Below are 20,490 nucleotides of genomic sequence, written 5' to 3' on the forward strand. Positions count from 1 at the left end.
ATGGGCAGAAGTGAGTGATGGTGGTGGCGGGGGTGCAAAAATCTGAGTTTGGGCTAATCTGAGTGGGATAGGAAGGCTACAATAACATGTAGGAATGGTTCAGAAGGGCTACAATCACTTGGGGATGGGATGAGCGGGCCATGATCATGTGGGAGGGGGATTGGAACAGGAGAAGCTCTTCTGAGAATGGGCTTTGGTAGCAGAAATGTCCAAGAAAGCTTCATACCTGGTTAGCAAACTAGGCAAAGTTAGGACAGTCTTTTTGCTGTCTAATTTTTAAGCTGGTTCATTAACCAGATAGTAGGCTGAATATCACCGCTACCTGCTTAGTTACTGACTCTGCCCTGACTCTTCCCTTGGACCATCCTGGTACTAATCAGAAAGTACTGAGGTGATCAGGGGCAATATTCTGAATACTCTCTGATGGCTAGTTCAGCATGGTTTAACCAAGCAAGAACCTCTTCCGTCCAGCTAAACCCTTTTCGATATTGAGCCCTTAGGCCCGGATTCTATAAACGGTGTCCCTATTGTAGATGGCCAACTTCTGACTAACCAGCTAATTGGGGCACACATTTTATAAAAAAGAAAAACCTCCCGAGGAGGGCCACCCAAGGAGGGATCCCTCCTGTCGTGATCGTTAGGGGTAGGGTTCTGGCAGGAGGGATTGGGCATCCCTTCTGCCCGTAGTCTTTGCGGGGTTGGGGACGGGCTGCCAATAAACTTATCACAGCAGAGATCCCGATTCTCTAACCGGTGCCTGTAACATGGATGTCAGTCAGAGAATCGGGTTCTTAGGCAGGCTTAGGCACAATTCTCTATAGAACGCCCGTATGCAATTTTCCAAAAATTGCTTAGGTGGCTTCTGAGCCTGGGTGACCTATACAGAATCTGGGCCTTAGTGTCTACCAATTTATCAACAGTTTGTTGACAGAAGTCATAAAGTTGTGAAACTAAAGCCTTCAATAACCCCTCAGTTCTTGTCATCATCTTCAAAATGTCTAGGAGGCACGCTTAAGACAGTTCTACTTCCAATTCCATTAAGCACAAGAGATACCCCTTGGTAAAAGTACCAAGAATGATTTCTGAGGAGTTGACAGCTTCAAAAAAAATTAAAGAAAACTTCTCTCTAAAAAGTATAAAACTTTAGAAGACCCTTCTAAAGGAAGCAATAAGGAATGCAAAGGTGCCAATGGAACTCAGGGAGACTCCAGAATCTGAGTGATGACTTACATCAGCAGAAGGCCCATTATGAGCAGGTATGTTTGACAATAGGTCAGTCCCGCAGCCATTTTGAGAGAATTCAGTTCCACTTTCTTGTTACATAAGAGCGTTGAGATGACTGAATATTGAAAGTTGATCCCTTGAAGTAGCCTGTTGAGGCGAAACAGAAGGACTTTCTGTCGAAAGATGTTTGCTAATTCAGTTTAAGATAAGTCTTTTTCATATCTGACAATTTTTCTTGTTCCTTGATATCAAGAACTCTTTTGAGACTAAGCTGTTGCCTTTACAATTGTTTTAGATAGATTGGATTGCGATTCATACATCACGATGTATGAGACTAAGTGAACTTTGAAAAGAAGAATTTTTTTGAAATATATGAAATGAAATGAAAGTATAATTATATATTTCTACAGAGTTTTTTTCAAACCAGTGATGATACAAGTGGCTTACGGCACTTGTTTAGTCCCGGCTGCCTGTGTATGAGGTTTGTTTTTCTCCATTTTTGTATTTATTTTTTGTGTCCATGATCTTTTTGATGTGGTATGAATGAGGTCTTTTTACTAAACTGATCATATAATACGTTTTAGATTTATTTGTTTTGGACATATACGATTGTATCCCTTTAAATATTAGGTTTATGACAATAGGTCCAGACATATTTGGGGTACCAGTTGTTCCAATCTTGGTCTTTTCCTTTTATTCCTCCATACTGACACAAAGTGGAAAAAATAAACAGTAACTGTAATCCCACAAATCTTAAGGATCACCAGACCTCTCTGCTCCATAGGCTCTCCAAAGGGGTCTGGCAAGCCCCTTTAAACACATACCATAGTCCAGAACATTTTTATCTATCACAGGTGACAGTAGATATCAGAGGCTATATGTTGCAGCAAGGAACTTGTCAGGCACTCCTTTCTCTTCCTGAATGTCAGCAATTGCAGGTATACTCTCTCCTTCTAAATCCCAGTCTACAATTTCTCCTGCATTTCTCATTTTGTCTGTACTTAATTTTCTGTATAATTTAAAACATATTGGCTTTATGGTACAGCCAGGTTTCATTCTAAAATTAGATAGTATTGTGTATGGCAGTTATATTATCACAGTTATAAAGAGAATAGAGTAAAATACTATGCTAGAACATTTTAAATTTGAGATGATTTCAGTGCAGCTGCCTTTAAATTGAAGAACATCTATAATTTAAATTTTATGTCTCTCCTAATTCCTAATGCAACATGTAAAAGAAATCTTAGCCCTAGGAAATCTCATGATTTAGTTTGATTTCTACATTAAAAAACATTGAAGAGCAAAGGGATGTTAAGCATTGTCAAGACAACTCAGGACTCTAAATACACCAGTGCTATAATTTAAATAAATCGGTAACCTCTGCTAGCTAGCACATGGCCTAATTGGATCTGTGGAGCATAACAAGATAGTCACAACTTGTTTTCTCAAAGCAAGATGTTAGGATTACATGCATATTCCAGCTGTATGACTTTCAGTCCACACACGACTGCTAAAATGTCAGCAATCTCACAAAGAACTCAATAAAAACACACTATTCATGCTCTAACTTTTATTCTTACTTAAGAGCTGTAACAAATCCACTGCCTGCAGCGGTTTTGTTCCTATGAAATGTGTAAAGTTTAGCCCCAGTGCAGAAGAGCTGACCAGGCCAGTGCCCTGGAACTTGCAGGCAATGACTATCTCTGGAATAGCCAGTATGAGACAGGGAAAGTTCAGCAGGAAAGCTTGTACTCTTGTATATAGCCTTGAAATCCTGGGAGGTGACTTGTTCCTGAAATGCTAGCTGTTCCTTTAAAAAAGGAGCAGGGAAATCTGACTCCTGGCAGATGTAGCAGTTCTCTAGAGCAGTGATTCCCAACCCTGTCCTGGAGGAACACCAGGCCAATCGGGTTTTCAGGCTAGCCCTAATGAATATGCATGAGAGAGATTTGCATATGATGGAAGTGATAGGCATGCAAATTTGCTTCATGCATATTCATTAGGGCTAGCCTGAAAACCCAATTGGCCTGGTGTTCCTCCAGGACAGGGTTGGGAACCACTGCTCTAGAGCACTGTTCTTCAACCGCCGGTCCGTTGACCGGTGCCGGTCTGCAGAAAATTCCTGCCAGTCCACAAAGGGCTGGCAAGATCGACGAGCTGAAGTATGTGGAGGGTAAGGGAGACATGGAGAGCCTCCAACAATGGCTTTTTCCCCTCCCAGTAGCTGTCGGTACTTACCAGCGCAGCGATTCAGGAAAGCAGCCTTGGGGCTTTTGCTGAGTCACGGCCGCCTCTGATGATGCAACTTCCTCTTTCCTCAGAGGCTGCGTGACCCATCAAAGGACCCAAGGCTGCCTTCCTGAATCGCTGCACTGGTACATACCGACAGCTGCTTGGAGGGGAGAAAACCACTGTTGGAGGCTGGGAAGCTGCTGGGCAAGGGAAAAAAAAGTGACATCTGTTACTGGACCTAGAGGGAAGGAGAAGGAGAAATGCTGCTGGGAGGGGAGGGGGGAAAGGAGTCTGGGAAGCTGCTGGACAAGGGGAAAAAAGTACAGCTGCTACTGGACCTGCAGGGAAGGAGAAGGAGAGATGATGCTGTGAGGGGAGGAGGGAAAGGGAAGGGAAGAGAGTTACTGCTGGACAGGGAAAGGAGGGAAGGGAGAAAGAAAAAGGAAGGAAACAGCTGGCAGGGAGATTAGAGGAGGGGAAGGGGAGAGACAGGATTGAGAAAGTAGAGAGATGGGAAGGGGGGTCAGCAGAGAAATAGAGAGGGACAAAGATGCTATATCTGGTGTAGGAGAGATAAAAATGAAGAGAGCAGTTAAGCTGGAATAAATCATGTAAAAAGGAGAGAGGAGGGCACAGGCTGGATGGAAAGGGGAGAGGGACATAGAAAGAAGACAGATACCATATGGAAGGGGGATAGGACATACAGTGGATGGAAGGGGCAGATGCTGGATTGAAGAGACAGAGAGGGCAGATGCTGGAAGGAAGAGAATGAAAAGAAGATGAAAGCAGAAACCAGAGACAACAAAAGGTAGAAAAAAATAATTTTATTTCTATTTTGTGATTAGAATATATCAGATTTGAAATATATATCCTGCTAGAGCTGGTGTTAGACATAACTGGGGACTGCAAAGTCCAGGCAGTGGCTTAGGGCTTTCTCTGACCAGGAGGGCAGTTGCCCTAGTTCCACTCCCCTAACCTTATTCCTGCTATGTGTGACTGCGGTATTCTGTTAGCATGATATTTCTTTGTAGCATTCTGTAATAATTTGGCTTATTCAGTTTTCTTGATAGTAGAGGAGATATATGTGAAGGGGAGGGGAGACAGGGGTTTTGTTGATCCTTGCTCTGTATTATTTGTATTTATAAAATGACAATTGTACAGAATATTGTTTCTTTATATACTTTAGAAAAATGCATTCAATATAAAATCATAACTGAGGCTTGTGTGGATGGGATCAGATAGTTTGTGAGGACCGAGCTCGTGGAGACAGGGCAGAAATGGGGTTTTTAAATTTCAGTCCTAGTAGTTTGCCGGTCCACAAAATAATTTTTTTTCTCCTGCCGGTCCATAGGTGTAAAAAGGTTGAAGAAGACTGCTCTAGAGCACAGTTCTTCAACCGCCGGTCCGTAATGTAGTGGGGGGTGGAGGTAGGGGGGTCGCCTGGGCCAGGAGAGCTTGGGCTCCCTGGCCCGATCGACCGGGGCCAGGAGGGCTTCGGCTCCCTCCTGGCCTGCTCATTCTCGGCGGGAGGGGGGGGGGGCACGATCGCCTTGGGGCAAGAGGGCTTGGGCTCCCTCTTGCCCCGATATCGGTGGGGAGTCGGGGAGTCGGCGGGGCAAGAGGGCTTGGGCTCCCTCTTGCCCCGAGTTTGTCGGGGGGTCGCAGCTGCCGCGGGGCAAGAGGGCTTGGGCTCCCTCTTGCCCCAATTTTGTATGTGTTTGGGGGGGGTGATGCATCACAGCAGGAGAGATGCCTCATCTCCCCTACCGCGATGCCATCACTCCTCTACCTGAACTGCCGCTACCCACGGCAGGAGAGATAGGGCCTCATGCCCTCAACGAACCCCCCCTCCCCCCAACGTCCGCCCCCCCAGAACCCCAGATCGACCCCCCCAGCCGACCCGCAACCCCCCCGGCCGACCCCACGACCCCCCTTCCCCGTACCTCTCTCTAAATTTATAGACTGGTTCTTGAAACCGCAGGTCACTAATGCAAGGTACTACTCATTTCTTGTCCTGTATTACACAGATCACGGATATTCAAGACACTCATATTCTGGTCACTATGGATTTGGAATCCTTATATTCCAACATACCACAGACAGCAGCTTTAGAATTAATCTCTAGAAGTTTTATGCAGGATGTCCACCATGAACGTATTAGAGCTGACAATTGGCTCAGTTAGTTCTGAACCACAATTATTTCCAGTTTGAACAACAATTTTTTCTCCATAGCTATGGCGTAGCTATGGGCACAGCAGCTGCTCCAAGCATTGCAAACTTATATGTGTCGTGGTTCGAAGAATGTCATCTGTATTCATCTCCTTGGTATTACTATATCAAAGTGTGGCTCAGATTTATTGATGACGTGTTCTGCATTTGGACGGGACCTCTTGAGTTGTTACCCCACTTTTTAGATTGGCTTAATTCTCTGGACTCCAACTTGAGATTCACGATGTCATACAATCAGCATCAAGTATCCTTTTTGGACGTGTGGGTTCAGAAATCAGACCACACTTTAACTACTACTGTCTATAGAAAACCTGTGGAGGTCAATAATTATTTAAGCTATACTAGTTGTCATCCCACTAAGCTTAAACAATCGTTGCCTATAAGTCAGTTCCTACGCGTTCGGAGGTTGTGTACGGACCTCAATGAGTTCCGTATTCAAGCTCGGAAGCTTTATACTAGATTCAAAGAGCGTGGTTACCCCCACCGGGTCCTTCAGAATGCTTATCACAGAGCCTTGTATGCCAACAGGACCCTCTTGCTTTCTAATGTTCCATCTCAAGAGGACAAAAAAACTACTTGTGTGCTGTCATTTTCAGACCATGCTGCTGCTGTAGCCCGAAGTATTAGAAAACACTGGCTCATTCTTCAGCTTCATTCAATTTTTCAAGATCTCCCACGCATAGCATATTCTCGTGCCACGAATATAGCTGACTACGTGGTTCATTCGAGGTACGTCGTGGACCGGAGTAATTCTACCCATGAGGGGCAACATTTAAAATGTAGTGATACTTGCGATATTTGCAAAACTACTATTGAAGGAACAACGTGGAAACATCCTATGACCCACAAAGTATATACTTTTAAATCAGTTACAACATGTACGTAAATCTAAGTGGGCAATATATGTTATTATTTGCTCTTGTCACATGGTATACGTGGGGCGTACTCAAAGAACTGTTAAAACACGTCTCATTGAGCATCGTTCACGTATTAACACTCAATCAATGAGTTCTCCCTTGGTACCCCACTGTATTCAATTAGGGCATGTTTTTCAAGATCTTCGCTGGTTTATCATTGAACAGATATATGAGAATTATCAGGGTGATAAATTATCCTTGTTACAACGTAAGGAACAGTATTGGATTTTTGAACTCCAAGCTTTAGCCCCTACTGGACATAACGAGTACATTGAATGGCAGCATACTTTTTGATTGTGCTGATATAAGGAGTCATTCTTTTGTTCGATGCTTTTTTTGCTTTTGTTTTGGTTTTTGGTTTTCGTTTCTTGCTTTTTTTATGTTTTATTTATGTATTTTTGCCTTGGAAGCCGTGTGGGGTAATGTGATCTCTTCCCCCCGCGGTGCATGTCAGTCATGTGATACGCCTATCTAGTGATGTACTTGAGTCTGTAGTTTAAATCGGAGGCGTTCATTCCGGTTAAGCTCCATTTTCCACTTTGTCAAACTAAGCTGTGCCGGATGATTTGGGGGTCACAGCTCAGTCCAGCCGCTCCTGAAGAAGGGGGTGTTCACCCCCGAAACGGAGTCCCGTCGGACGAACTTGTCATCTGCTGGTTGCCTTGTCCACGGAGAAGCTAAGTACTTCCAGTTGGTTTTTTGCCTTGTTGGATTTGGACGTTTGATATTTTCACTTTGGCCCCCTGGATAAGGGGTAGAGACAATTTCAGTGAATTGTAGAGTGTGTTTTTTTGATTCATTATATATGTTTTTTCACACTCAGCACTTTTGGGTGCACCTTTATCACTTAATTCACACGGAGAGAGCCCGGGGATGTTTCACAGTTAACACTCTTCTGGGTGTAAGCCAGTGACAGCCATTATTTCTGGGAGTTTCCAGTGAGAGGCTGTGTGACTGAGGGCTCTCCCAAGCACAGAAAATTCATTATTTGGTTTGGTTTTAGAATAGATTTACCATTCTTGGACTTGTCTCTCCCCCTTATCCAGTTCTATTTCTTGGGGTTTGGGAGCTTTTGTTTTTTCTTGTGATTTTTCATCTCCCATTTGTTTGCGGGTTTTGCTATTTTTCTATAGACTGCGGTACTATGAAAAGCGCATCTTGGGCGCATCTTGGGCGCTCCCCCTATAATGTCTTATCAACTGGGACCCCTCCCCTTATCTTTAAAGTGAAGACCGGCAGAAGGGATGCCCACTCCATCCTGCTGGCAGGCCCATCTCTTCAAAATGGCGGGCCTTCCCTTTCCCAGTGCATCCTAGGATGCACTAGGAGGTACCTAAGTTCTTGATTGGCTCAGGCATTTAAGGCCCCTCCCTATCTCAAGATGCACTGGGCAGGGGCCTAAGGGGGCTTACAACATGAGCCAATCAGAGCCTTAGGTCCCTGGGATAGGGAAGGGATTTAAGCACCTGAGCCAATCAGGGCCTTAGGCCCCTCCTAGTACAGGGGGCAGGGGGTTGTTGGAGGGTTAGGGGACCCTGGCAGCAGGAGGGAGTAGGCATCCATCCTGTCAAAGCACGGTAGTGTGTGTGGGGATCCGGGTGGGTCTGGGCAATGGCGACTGAGGCAGGAGGGAGTGGAAATCCCTCCTGATGATCTTGTACAGACTGTGTGTGTGTGTGTGTGTGTGTAGGGGGAGGGGGGCTGAGTAGCGGCGGGCAAAACGGGAGGTCAGCAGAAGGGGGAAAAGTTCCCCCTTCTGCTGCTCTCCCTGCCGGTCAATCAGTTGAGCTAGGAGGACTTGGGGAGACCTATGGCTCAGTTGATTAGGGCAAGGAGAGCAGCCTTGACAGGAGGGAGGAGCTGTCCCTAACGATTATTCTTCTAAGCAAAGCACCAGGCACAGTTCCTCCCCCTTTTACCAGCGATTCTCCACACAAATAGCTTGCATATAATTTGCATGCTATTATGCTGAGAATCACCTGTAAAAAAAAAATTGTTCCTACTAAGGCCACTACATCAACTCGCTGGATTTTACCGGTGACTTTTGAGAATCTGGCCTTCAGTTATTTCCTTTTAAATACATGGCCCTTTATTTTTTACCAAGCAACACGAGTACATAGGCTGAAAACTAAGCCGCAATGATATGGAAAATGTCCATCATCCAATGTACTTAGGAACATTATTTTCTACAAGAGTATCTAGCAATATGTTGTGAATATAAGTTGAGTTTTGCTACAGTCCTACACTCCTGAGGCTTAAACAATGAAACAAACAGCTGTGGATTTGCATTGCAGAGGAGCATTCTGTAGCTTTCTCCTCCTGAACTGTTAAATTCTTGTTCTTAGGAAGAGAAAACCAAAATATGCAATGCTAATACAGGTTTAAATCTATTAAATGTATTGTGGAAAAAAAAAAAGGTTATTAGTTTCACCTCTAACACGCAGCTGCCCTTTTCATTCTTTGGAATAACGGATAAGCTGCATTTTTACAATGGGGAAGTTGAAAATATCATTTTATGGCAATGTGGGCAAAAATTTACATGAGATAAAAACTTAAGGCAAAAAAATAAGGTCAGCATTAAATTAACATGTTTTCTCTTTTGTCTTCATTGTGAAGCTTGGTTTACTTGTAGAATTCAGTACATTGTATACACTGGCATTTATGTAAGAATGATAACTTATTTATTTAAGCATTTATATACCACTTGTAGTCTAAGTGGTTTACATTCAGATACTCAAGTAATTTTAAAAGATGGCCCTATTTTTATGGGATTGTTCACAAAAGCACAGGAGAAAGCCTTTTAGAAAATACAGCAGGGTTTGTTAATACTCGTAATTATTTTATGAGTCTCCTATCACATAGTACAGAGTTAATTTGCTTTCCTTTTCAATTAATAGAACAGGGCACTTTCGTGATAGCTTCTGATAGAGTCATCACTCAGTTTCACACCAGTGATAAAGGTATGTCCTTGAAAAACTTTACTCTGAATGTACAAGCAGGGGTGTCCAACCCATGGGCCGCATGCAGCCTCATGAAGTATTTTGTGCGGCCTCGCTTACACTCGAGGGTGATGCGGTGTTTTCTGTCTTGCTGGCTCCCTCCTCCATCTTCCTGCAGCGTTCGCTCAAAGCCGTGGGCAGCGGATCCTATGTGCCTCTTGTGGCTGACCCGTCTTGTGGCTGTCGCGACGTCAGTGAACACTTCCAGATCAGCCGCAGGAGGTGCATAGGATCCGCTGCCCGCGGCTTTCAGTGAATGCTGTAGGAAGATGGAGGAGGTAGCAAGACAGAAAACACCACATCACCAAGGCACCCGGCAAGAAGGTAAACACCCTCGAACGTGAGCGGGGCCGCATGCGTTTTGAAGAAAGAAGCCCATCCTGTGGTTTCTAGTCCCGAAGGGTGGCGCAGAGTTCATTCATTTTCCCCACCACTTTCCCTCCCTCCCCTCCTTCTGTACAGCTCATAGATTTGAGGGAATTTCAGGGACTAAGTCCTCTCTTCTTCAGTCTCATAAAGATCCAAGCTCTTCCCCTGTGCTAAAATAATCTTTGTAATCAATGGGCTTAGGAACTGGGAGTTACAGACACCAGCAGCGAGTAGCCCTTCAGGAGAAAGCGTAGAAGGCTGGGGGCAGCAGTGAAGGAGACAGAATGAAGGGAAAGATAGAGGGGAGCATGAGCCATAAGATGGAAGAATGGAGGGAGTGAAGGAAAGAGATGCAGAGGTGAGGGAGATAATAGAAAGGGAAAATTGGGTGTCTGAGAGAGGGAAAGAGATGGTGCAATTGAGGAGAGAGAAGGGGGAGAACATACTGGGCCGAGGAAGCATCCTGGACTTTTTTTTTTTTTTTTAAAGTACAGAGGGGGGAGGGTATTAAAAGAAGTGCTAGATTGGATATGGGGAGAGAGCTTATAGGGCCAGAAACAGATGACAGAGAAATGATGGCCAGAAACAGGGGAGAGAGATGGTGGGCAATAGTCTGAAGGGAGAGAAGTTGGACCTGGGGTGATGTGGAGGAAGAGGGAAAGATATATTTGAAGGGAGAACTGTTGGGAAGAGAAAGGGAGAAATGGTGGATCTGGGGAAGGCAGGCAGGCAGGAGGAGAGATGGGATAGGGGAAGTTGGAAAGAGAAAGGGAGAGAAGTTGGATTTGGGGATGGAAGAGAGGGAGGGAGAAATGTTAGGCCTGTGGATGGAAGGCAGAGAGATGCAGCATCTCTCTTTTTTCCCCTCCATTTCATTGTTCAGCATCAAGGGGGGAAGGGAAGAAGAAAAACCGAAAAAGAGAGGGAGCAAAATGTTGGACCATGGGGGATAGAGGAGCAGAGATGGACCCACAAGAGGGCAGGAAGAAAGAGAGCTGGGATAAGAAGATGCTAGGAGATGGAAAGAAAAGGACAAAGAATTATAGCCTGACCAGAGGAGATAGGGAGGGGGATTCTTAAAGTGGTGAGACAGGTGGATGAGGTCAAAAGGGAGATGACAAGATGAGTGACAGAGCAGTGAGTACAGTGGTAGAAATGTGGTAATGGGGAGTACATAGCAGAAATAGGAGGCTGGGAAAGGAGTAAGATGGGAAATGGGAGAGTTAGGAACTGAGAGAAGATGGAGAATTAAGAGGTACATAAGAACATAAGCAATGCCTCTACTGGGTCAGACCTGAGGTCCATCATGCCCAGCAGTCCGCTCACGCGGCGGCCCAACAGGTCCAGGACCTGTGCAGTAATCCTCTATTTATACCCCTCAATCCCCTTTTCCAGCAGGAAATTGTCCAATCCTTTCTTAAACCCCTGTACTGTACTCTGCCCTATTACGCCCTCTGGAAGCGCATTCCAGGTGTCCACCACTCGTTGGATAAAGAAGAACTTCCTAGCATTCGTTTTAAATCTGTCCCCTTTCAACTTTTCCAAGTGTCCTCTTGTTCTTTTATTTTTCAAAAGTTTGAAGAATCTGTCCCTCTCTACTCTCTCTATGCCCTTCATGATCTTATAAGTCTCTATCATATCCCCTCTAAGTCTCCTCTTCTCCAGGGAAAAGAGACCCAGTTTCTCCAATCTCTCAGCATATGAGAGGTTTTCCATCCCATTTATCAAGCGTGTCGCTCTCCTCTGAACCCTCTCGAGTAACGCCATATCCTTCCTAAGGTACGGAGACCAATATTGGACGCAGTATTCCAGATGCGGGCGCACCATCGCCCGATACAATGGCAGGATAACTTCTTTCGTCCTTGTTGTAATACCCTTCTTGATTATGCCTAGCATTCTATTTGCTTTCTTAGCGGCTGCTGCGTACTGTGCCGTCGGCTTCATTGTCATGTCCACCATTACCCCCAAGTCCCTTTCTTGGTTACTCTCATTCAATAATATCCCTCCCATCGTATAGTTGTACCTCGGGTTTCTGTTTCCAACATGCAATACTTTACATTTCTCAACGTTGAACTTCATCTGCCATCTCGCCGCCCATTCCCCCAATTTGTTCAAGTCCCTTTGCAATTCTTCGCATTCCTCTTTAGTCCCAGCTCCACTAAATAGTTTTGTATCGTCCGCAAATTTTATTATCTCACACTTCGTGCCTGTTTCTAGATCATTTATGAATATATTAAATAGCAGCGGCCCGAGCACTGAGCCCTGCGGAACACCACTCGTGACCCTCATCCAGTCCGAGTAGTGGCCCTTCACCCCTACCCTCTGTTTCCTACCCACCAACCAGTTTCTGATCCATCTATGTACGTCTCCATCCACTCCATGGTTCTTCAGTTTCCGGAGTAGACGTTCGTGAGGCACCTTGTCAAAGGCTTTTTGGAAATAAAGGTATATGATGTCTATGGGGTCTCCTCTGTCCATCCGTTTGTTAATTCCTTCGAAGAAGTGCAATAAGTTCGTTAGGCACGATCTCCCCCTGCAGAAACCATGTTGGGTTGTTATCAAAAGTTCGTTTCTTTCCAAATGTTCATCGATGTGTTCTTTAATCAGTGCTTCTGCCAGTTTCCCCGGAACCGAGGTCAAACTCACTGGTCTGTAGTTTCCCGGGTCACCTCTTGATCCCTTTTTAAAGATGGGCGTGACATTGGCTATCTTCCAATCCTCCGGGATCATGCCTGTTTTCAAGGATAGGTTGCAAATTTGCTGCAGTAGTTCCGCTATCTCCTCCTTTAATTCCTTCAGAACTCTGGGATGGATTCCGTCCGGACCCGGGGATTTGTCAGTTTTAAGTTTTTCTATCTGCCTGTGTACATCATCAAGGCTCACTTCCATGGATGTTAATTTTTCTGCTTGATTTCCATTGAAGATTTGTTCAGGTTCCGGTATGTTGGTTGTGTCTTCGTTTGTAAATACAGACGAGAAGAACATGTTGAGTCTTTCTGCGACTTCTTTCTCCTCCTTCACCGCTCCCTTCCTGTCTCCTTCGTCCAGCGGTCCCACCTCCTCCCTAGCTGGCTGTTTCCCTTTAACATATCTGAAGAACGGTTTGAAATTTCGTGCCTCTCTGGCTAGCCTCTCTTCATACTCTCTTTTGGCTTTTCGAACCACACGGTGACATTCTTTTTGATACTTCCTGTGCTCCTTCTGGTTCCCTTCAGTTTTGTCCTTTTTCCATTTCCTGAATGAATTTTTCTTATTGCCTATCGCTTCCTTCACTATTTTAGTCATCCATACTGGGTCTTTTGTTCGACCCTTTTTGCACCCCTTTCTGAATCTGGGGATGTGCAGATTTTGTGCCTCGCTCACCGTGTCTTTGAAAAAAGACCAGGCATGTTCTACTGTTTGCCATTTTTTGGAAGTGTTCCTAAGTTTCTTCCTTACCATTTCCCTCATTGCTTCATAGTTTCCTTTCCTGAAGTTGAAAGATGTCGCTATGGTTCTCTTTCCGTTCGGTATGCCTACTTCAACCTTGAACTTGATCATATTATGATCGCTGTTTCCCAACGGTCCCACTACTTCCACTTCCTTTGCAGGTCCCCTTAGTCCATTTAGGATTAAATCCAGAGTGGCATTTCCTCTCGTCGGTTCTCCATGAAGCAATCTTGTATAGCCTCCAGGAATTCTGTCTCCCTAGCGCATCTTGAGCTTCCAAGACTCCAGTCTATCCCAGGGTAGTTGAAATCTCCCATAACAACTGTGTAACCGCTTTTGCATTCTCGCTTCATCTCGGCATCCATTTCTTTATCACTATCTCCGGTTTGCCCGGGTGGATGATAGTATAGGCCCATCTTTATTTCATGCCCTTTCCTACCCGGTATTTTAACCCATAGCGATTCCAGTTTGTTGATCATCTCCGCTGTGTCCATTCTTGTCGATTGTATGCTTTCTTTTACGTATAGGGCTATTATCCCAGGACAAGCAGGCAGCATATTCTTGACTGATGGGTGACGGCACCGACGGAGCCCCGGTACGGACACTTTTAGAGTGATTGCACTCTAAGAACTTGGAAAGTTCTAGAGACCGCACCGCGCATGCGCGAGTGCCTTCCCGCCCGACCCCGACGCGCGGTCCCTCAGTTTCTTAGTTTCCGCGGAGCTAAGAAGTCGCATTTTCAACGGCTGTTGAAAAATTTTTTTCATTCGCCTTCCCGCTCGCGTAAACTTTTTCGGGTTCTTTTTACCCTTCCCTTTTTCTTTAAAAAAAAAAAAATAATAATAATTTCTCTTGTTTTGTCGAGTTTTCTTTATTTGACCCGGCGGGGCCTACTGCCATTATCGAGGCCTCGGCCTTCGATTTGGCAGAAGCCGTTTTTCCGTTCATGCCCCCTCAGCCCGGGTTCAAGAAGTGCCAGCGGTGTGCACGGCCTATATCCCTAACAGACCCGCACAACTGGTGCCTTCAGTGTCTGGGTCCAGAACATCAGGCCTCTACCTGCACCCGCTGTGCCACTTTGAAAAAACGGACTCTCAAGAATCGAGAGATACAGCAGAGACTGCTTTTCGGCACCGACATGTCCGATCCCGCGTCTTCGGCGCCGGTCTCGGTACCTGTTTCGTCGGCACCCACCTCATCGACGCCACGCGATACCGCGTCGGCGTCGCAGCATGCAGGTAAGCCGGCTAAGAAGCCTTCCCTGCTGGAACGTCCTCCGGTCTCCATTGCAGAGAGTCCAATCCTGCCGACCGTGAGGCGCCAGCGGAAGCGCTCCGCCCCTATTGAGGTGAGTCCCTCGACATCGGGCTCCTCATCTCCGGGGCGTCGAGCGGCACCGCAGGTACCGCAGAAGAAAAAAGCGGTACCGGTGCCCTCCCTTGATGACCGCATTGCGGCCATCTTGCAGGTGCAGCTGAAGGAACAGCTCAAACAACTCCTTCCAGCTCTCCTGACACCGAGCCCTCCGGTATCGGTCCCCACTGAGCAACCGGTACCGATCGTGGAACAGTCCGTATTGTCACCATCCACTCCTTCGGTACCGGTACACTTGGCCTCATCGGCATCGATGCCTGTCCTCGCACCGGAGCCCAGGTCTCATCATCAATCGGTACAGACATCGGCTCCGGTGCGACCGATAACATCGCCCGGTACCGCGTCGGTGAGGTCGGGTAAGTCGGTACAGAAGTCCCGACACCGAGAACCATCCACTCCTGAGTCTCGGGACCGTGGTCCCCATGTTCGAGACCCAGATCTGTGGGGCGACTCTGAAGAACCTCTTCAGTCAGAAGGTGAGTGTTCATCAGAGGAAGACGAGCCTGTTCTGCAGGATATTTCCACCAAACCTGATTCCACCTCTTTCTCTTCTTTTTTAAGAGATATGTGTGAATCTCTTTCCATTCCTTTGGAGGCTGAGTCTAAAAAGTCCAAAGCTTTTTTGGACGCTCTTGATTTTGACCAGCCTCCAAAGGAATTCTTGAAACTCCCTTTACATGACATCCTTAGGGAGACCTTTTACAAGAATCTGGAGACTCCTCTTACTATCCCGGGAGCTCCCCGCAAATTGGATTCCCTTTATAAAGTAATCCCTATTCCTGGTTTCGATAAACCGCAACTCTCTCATGAGTCTCTTCTTGTAGAATCCACCCTCAAGAAGTCCTTAGGAGCTAGTGTCTATGCCTCTGTCCCTCCTGGCAGAGAGGGTAAAGCCATGGACAAATTCGGTAAGCGACTTTACCAGAATGCAATGCTTGCTAATCGTTCTGGTAACTATGCTTTTCATTTTTCGTTTTATTTAAAGCATCTCCTTACCACCATGGCTTCCTTTGAGCAGTACCTTCCTGTAGGGAATCGTGAGGCTTTCCATCAGTGCTCTTCAGCTCTTTTCCAGCTCAGAAAATTCATGGTAAGGTCTATATATGACACTTTTGAGCTTACCTCGAGAGCAACAGCCATATCTGTAGCCATGCGCCGTTTGGCTTGGCTCAGAGTCTCTGAGCTTGATGTTAATCATCAAGACCGGTTGGCTAATGCCCCATGTTTAGGGGATGAGCTGTTCGGAGATTCTATGGACTCAACAACCCAGAAGCTCTCGGCTCATGAAACCCGCTGGGATACCCTTCTTAAGACTAAGAAGAAACCTCCACCTTCACGGCCATTCAGACAGCAAACGGCCTATCAGCGGCGTTTTGTGGCTCGCCCCTTGCAGCCTTCCACTCAGCAACCTAGGAGGCAGCGGCAACAGCAGCGGCAAACACCTAGGCCTCAGCAGCAACAACCAGCTAAGCAGCCTCCTCCACAAAAGTCGACTCAGCCCTTTTGACTTGATACTCGAGGGCATAGCCAGCGTTCAACCATCTCCTCTCCTCCCTCAACCGATAGGAGGACGACTGTCTTTCTTTCTCAGCCGGTGGGAAGTTATCACTTCGGACCAGTGGGTCCTCAACATCATCCGCCACGGCTACTCTCTCAACTTTCACACCCTTCCGGGCCAAAGTCTACCAAAAGAGTCTGCTTTGCACACTCCTCAATCTGCCCTCCTTTGTCAGGAGGTTCAGTCCCTCCTGCTTCTGAACGCCATAGAGGAAGTTCCTCTGGACCAAAGAGGGCAAGGATTCTACTCCCGGTATTTTCTAGTACCCAAGAAAACAGGAGACCTCAGACCTATTCTAGATCTGCGAGATCTCAACAAATGTTTGGTCAAAGAAAAATTCAAGATGCTATCTCTAGCTACGCTTTATCCTCTCCTCGATCACAACGACTGGCTATGCTCTCTCGATCTCAAAGAGGCCTACACTCACATTCCAATTCATCCGGCCTCCAGACAGTACCTTCGTTTCATGATCAATCACTGTCATTACCAATACAGAGTGCTCCCCTTCGGTCTCGCCTCCTCTCCAAGAGTGTTCACAAAATGTCTGGTAGTGGTAGCAGCGTTTCTACGCTCCCACCACCTTCAGGTTTTTCCCTACCTGGACGATTGGTTAATCAAGGCCATTTCATCTCAGACTGTTCTTCTGGCCACCAACCAGACCATCTTTTTTCTACAACTACTGGGGTTCGAAATCAATATACCCAAGTCTCACCTTCTGCCTACACAGAGACTTCAATTCATTGGAGCGGTACTGGACACGGTCCAGATGAGAGCCTTCTTGCCGGACAACCGTCTTCACAACCTCCAATCGCTCTGTCAGCAAGTGCTGTCCCAGCACTCCATTTCTGCAAAGCAGATGATGATTGTCTTGGGTCACATGGCCTCCACAGTTCATGTCACACCCCTGGCACGGCTTCACCTGCGCACTCCTCAATGGACCCTGGCTCTCCAGTGGTCTCAAGCGACAGACTCTTGCTCACGACACATATCTGTGACATCGTCTCTTCGTCAGTCTCTGCAATGGTGGTTGATATCCTCAAATCTCTCCAGGGGCCTTCTGTTCCATCTGCCTCCTCATCATCTGGTCATCACCACCGACGCCTCCCCTTATGCATGGGGAGCTCATCTGAACGAGTTCCAGACTCAGGGCCTTTGGACTCCTCAGGAAAAGAAGCATCACATCAATTTCCTGGAACTCAGGGCAATGTTCTATGCCCTCAAGGCCTTCCAACACCTTCTATTTCCTCAAGTCCTTCTAATTTGCACAGACAACCAGGTGGCTATGTACTACATCAACAAGCAAGGGGGAACGGGCTCTCGCCTCTTATGCCAGGAAGCCCAGAGAATCTGGTCTTGGGCGTCCTCGCACCACTTATTCCTGAAAGCGATTTATATTCAGGGAGAACAGAACTTCTTAGCGGACAAGCTCAGCAGAGTTCTTCAACCCCACGAATGGACTCTCGACCCATCGACTCTACAGTCCATCTTTGCACAATGGGGCACTCCTCAGGTGGACCTTTTTGCAGCTCCTCACAATCATCAGTTGCCCCTATTCTGCTCCAGACTTTACTCTCCTCACCGTCTGGCAGCGGATGCGTTTCTTCTGGATTGGTCCAATCTATTCCTTTATGCTTTCCCTCCTCTGCCTCTCATGCTTCGGACCTTGTTCAAACTGAAGAGGGAACGAGCCACCATGATCCTGATTGCTCCACGGTGGCCCAGACAGCATTGGTTCTCCCTTCTACTTCAACTCAGTTCCAGGGATCCATTTCTACTTCCTCTGTTTCCATCTCTGCTTACACAGGATCAGGAAACCCTCCTCCATCCCAACCTGCAGTCTCTACACCTGACAGCTTGGTATCTCTCGGGCTGACTTCAGCTGATCTTTTGTTATCTCAGCCTGTTCGCTCCATCCTAGACGCCTCCAGGAAGCCAGCCACTCTACAATGTTACCATCAAAAGTGGACGAGATTTTCTTCTTGGTGCCTCCTACATCATCATGACCCCAAGTCTCTTGCAGTAGAACCTCTATTGGATTATCTACTTTCTCTGTCTACTTCTGGTCTCAAGTCTACTTCCATCAGAGTTCATCTCAGTGCCATTACGGCCTTTCATGAGCCGGTCCAGGGGAAACTCCTTTCAGCTCATCCCCTGGTCTCCAGATTCATGCGAGGTCTTTTCAATCTGAAACCACCTCTCAAAGCACCTCCGGTGATCTGGGATCTGAACGTGGTTCTTTCCGTCTTGATGAAGCCTCCATTTGAACCCTTGGCTACTGCCTCTTTCAAGTTTCTCACTTGGAAGGTACTTTTTCTTATTGCTCTCACCTCTGCCAGGAGGGTCAGTGAGCTCCATGCACTAGTTTCTGATCCACCTTTCACTGTCTTTCATCACGACAAGGTGGTTCTACGTACACATCCAAAGTTTCTCCCTAAGGTTGTTTCTGAGTTCCATCTCAACCAATCTATTGTACTACCTGTTTTTTTCCCTAAACCTCACTCTCATTCCGGGGAACAGGCTCTTCATACTTTGGACTGTAAGCGGGCTTTAGCTTACTATTTAGACCGTACTAAGCCCCACAGATCATCCCCCCAACTTTTTCTGTCCTTTGATCCTAATAAATTGGGACGTCCTGTTTCTAAGCGTACGCTATCTAATTGGCTTGCTGCGTGCATTTCATTCTGCTATGCTCAGTCCGGACTGACACTGGAAGGTTCTGTCACGGCACATAGAATTAGAGCTATGGCAGCATCTGTAGCTTTCCTCCGTTCCACACCCATTGAGGAAATCTGCAAAGCTGCTACGTGGTCCTCAGTCCATACTTTTACATCTCATTATTGTCTGGATACTTTCTCCAGACGGGATGGACATTTCGGCCAATCTGTTTTGCAAAATTTGTTTTCCTAATGGCCAACCTTCCCTCCATCCCTCTCTTTGTTAGCTTAGAGGTCACCCATCAGTCAAGAATATGCTGCCTGCTTGTCCTGGGATAAAGCACAGTTACTTACCGTAACAGGTGTTATCCAGGGACAGCAGGCAGATATTCTTGCGTCCCACCCACCTCCCCGGGTTGGCTTCTTAGCTGGCTTATCTTAACTGAGGGACCGCGCGTCGGGGTCGGGTGGGAAGGCACTCGCGCATGCGCGGTGCGGTCTCTAGAACTTTCCAAGTTCTTAGAGTGCAATCACTCTAAAAGTGTCCGTACCGGGGCTCCGTCGGTGCCGTCACCCATCAGTCAAGAATATCTGCCTGCTGTCCCTGGATAACACCTGTTACGGTAAGTAACTGTGCTTTCCTCCTCCTTTCTGACCTGACCTGTCCTGGCGATAGAGCTTGTACCCCGGCAGTGCTGTATCCCATTTGTTTTCCTCATTCCACCACGTTTCAGAGATTCCAATGATGTCTATGTCCTCTGCATTGGCCATGGCTTCTAGTTCCCCCATTTTGTTTCTCAAACTCCTTGCATTAGTATATATGCAGTTTAGATCCTGGCATTTTGTCGTCTTCATTTATTTTCCCTGTGCTTCGGTCTTTGGTGTCTTCTCTTTTGCTACAATCTTTCTAACCTCCTCTTCTGGGTTAGTTGACTCCTGTAATTTGTCTCTTGTTTCTTCCCTGCCTTTTTTCCCCTCAGTATCTTCACGGGATACCTTCTTCCGAATCATCGAAGCTAGGTCGACTGTTGGCTTTCCCCTTTCTCTTAGTTTAAAGCCTGTTCTATTCCTCTCTTGACGTTGTTTGCTAGAAGTCTTGTTCCCGCCGTGCTCAGGTGCAGTCCATCTCTCCTGTAGAGCTTGCTTTTGCCCCAGAACATTGTCCAGTTTCTCACGAAGAGGAATCCTTCTTCCTCACACCATCTCCTCATCCACGCATTTATTGATTGTAGTTCTTCCTGCCTTTTCACATCTGCCCTCGGTACTGGTAGGATCTCTGAGAATACTATCTTCTGGGCCCTCATCTTCAGCTTCTTTCCCAGAATCTTGAACTGTTCTATCAGCGTGCCTCTTCTGTAGTCTCTCCTGCTGACATCATTCGTCCCGATGTGGATCATTACTGCGGTCTCTTCCGTCTCCGCTCCATCCAGGATCATCCCAATTTTGTCCACGATGTCCTTGGTTCTTGCTCCTGGGAGGCAGGTCACCAGTCGATCCTCTCTCCC

General features: G+C 46.6%; 1 protein-coding gene across 12 annotated transcripts in view; it reads right to left on the reverse strand.

The window, feature by feature from the left end:
* Positions 1–20,490, reverse strand: part of FARS2 (phenylalanyl-tRNA synthetase 2, mitochondrial) — a 732,018-nt gene that overhangs the window by 106,115 nt on the left and 605,413 nt on the right. For 4 of the 12 annotated variants that reach the window (XM_033934770.1, XM_033934763.1, XM_033934761.1 and 1 more), the window contains one exon: positions 1,231–1,371. The exons of the other annotated variants lie outside the window; for them this stretch is intronic. In XM_033934770.1, the coding sequence (XP_033790661.1) occupies positions 1,231–1,371 (141 nt within the window). The remainder of the gene's footprint in view (positions 1–1,230; positions 1,372–20,490) is intronic. 12 annotated transcript variants of the gene reach the window in all.

The sequence above is a fragment of the Geotrypetes seraphini genome, chromosome 2 (genome assembly GCF_902459505.1).
Source record: "Geotrypetes seraphini chromosome 2, aGeoSer1.1, whole genome shotgun sequence".
NCBI classification, from domain to species: domain Eukaryota; kingdom Metazoa; phylum Chordata; class Amphibia; order Gymnophiona; family Dermophiidae; genus Geotrypetes; species Geotrypetes seraphini.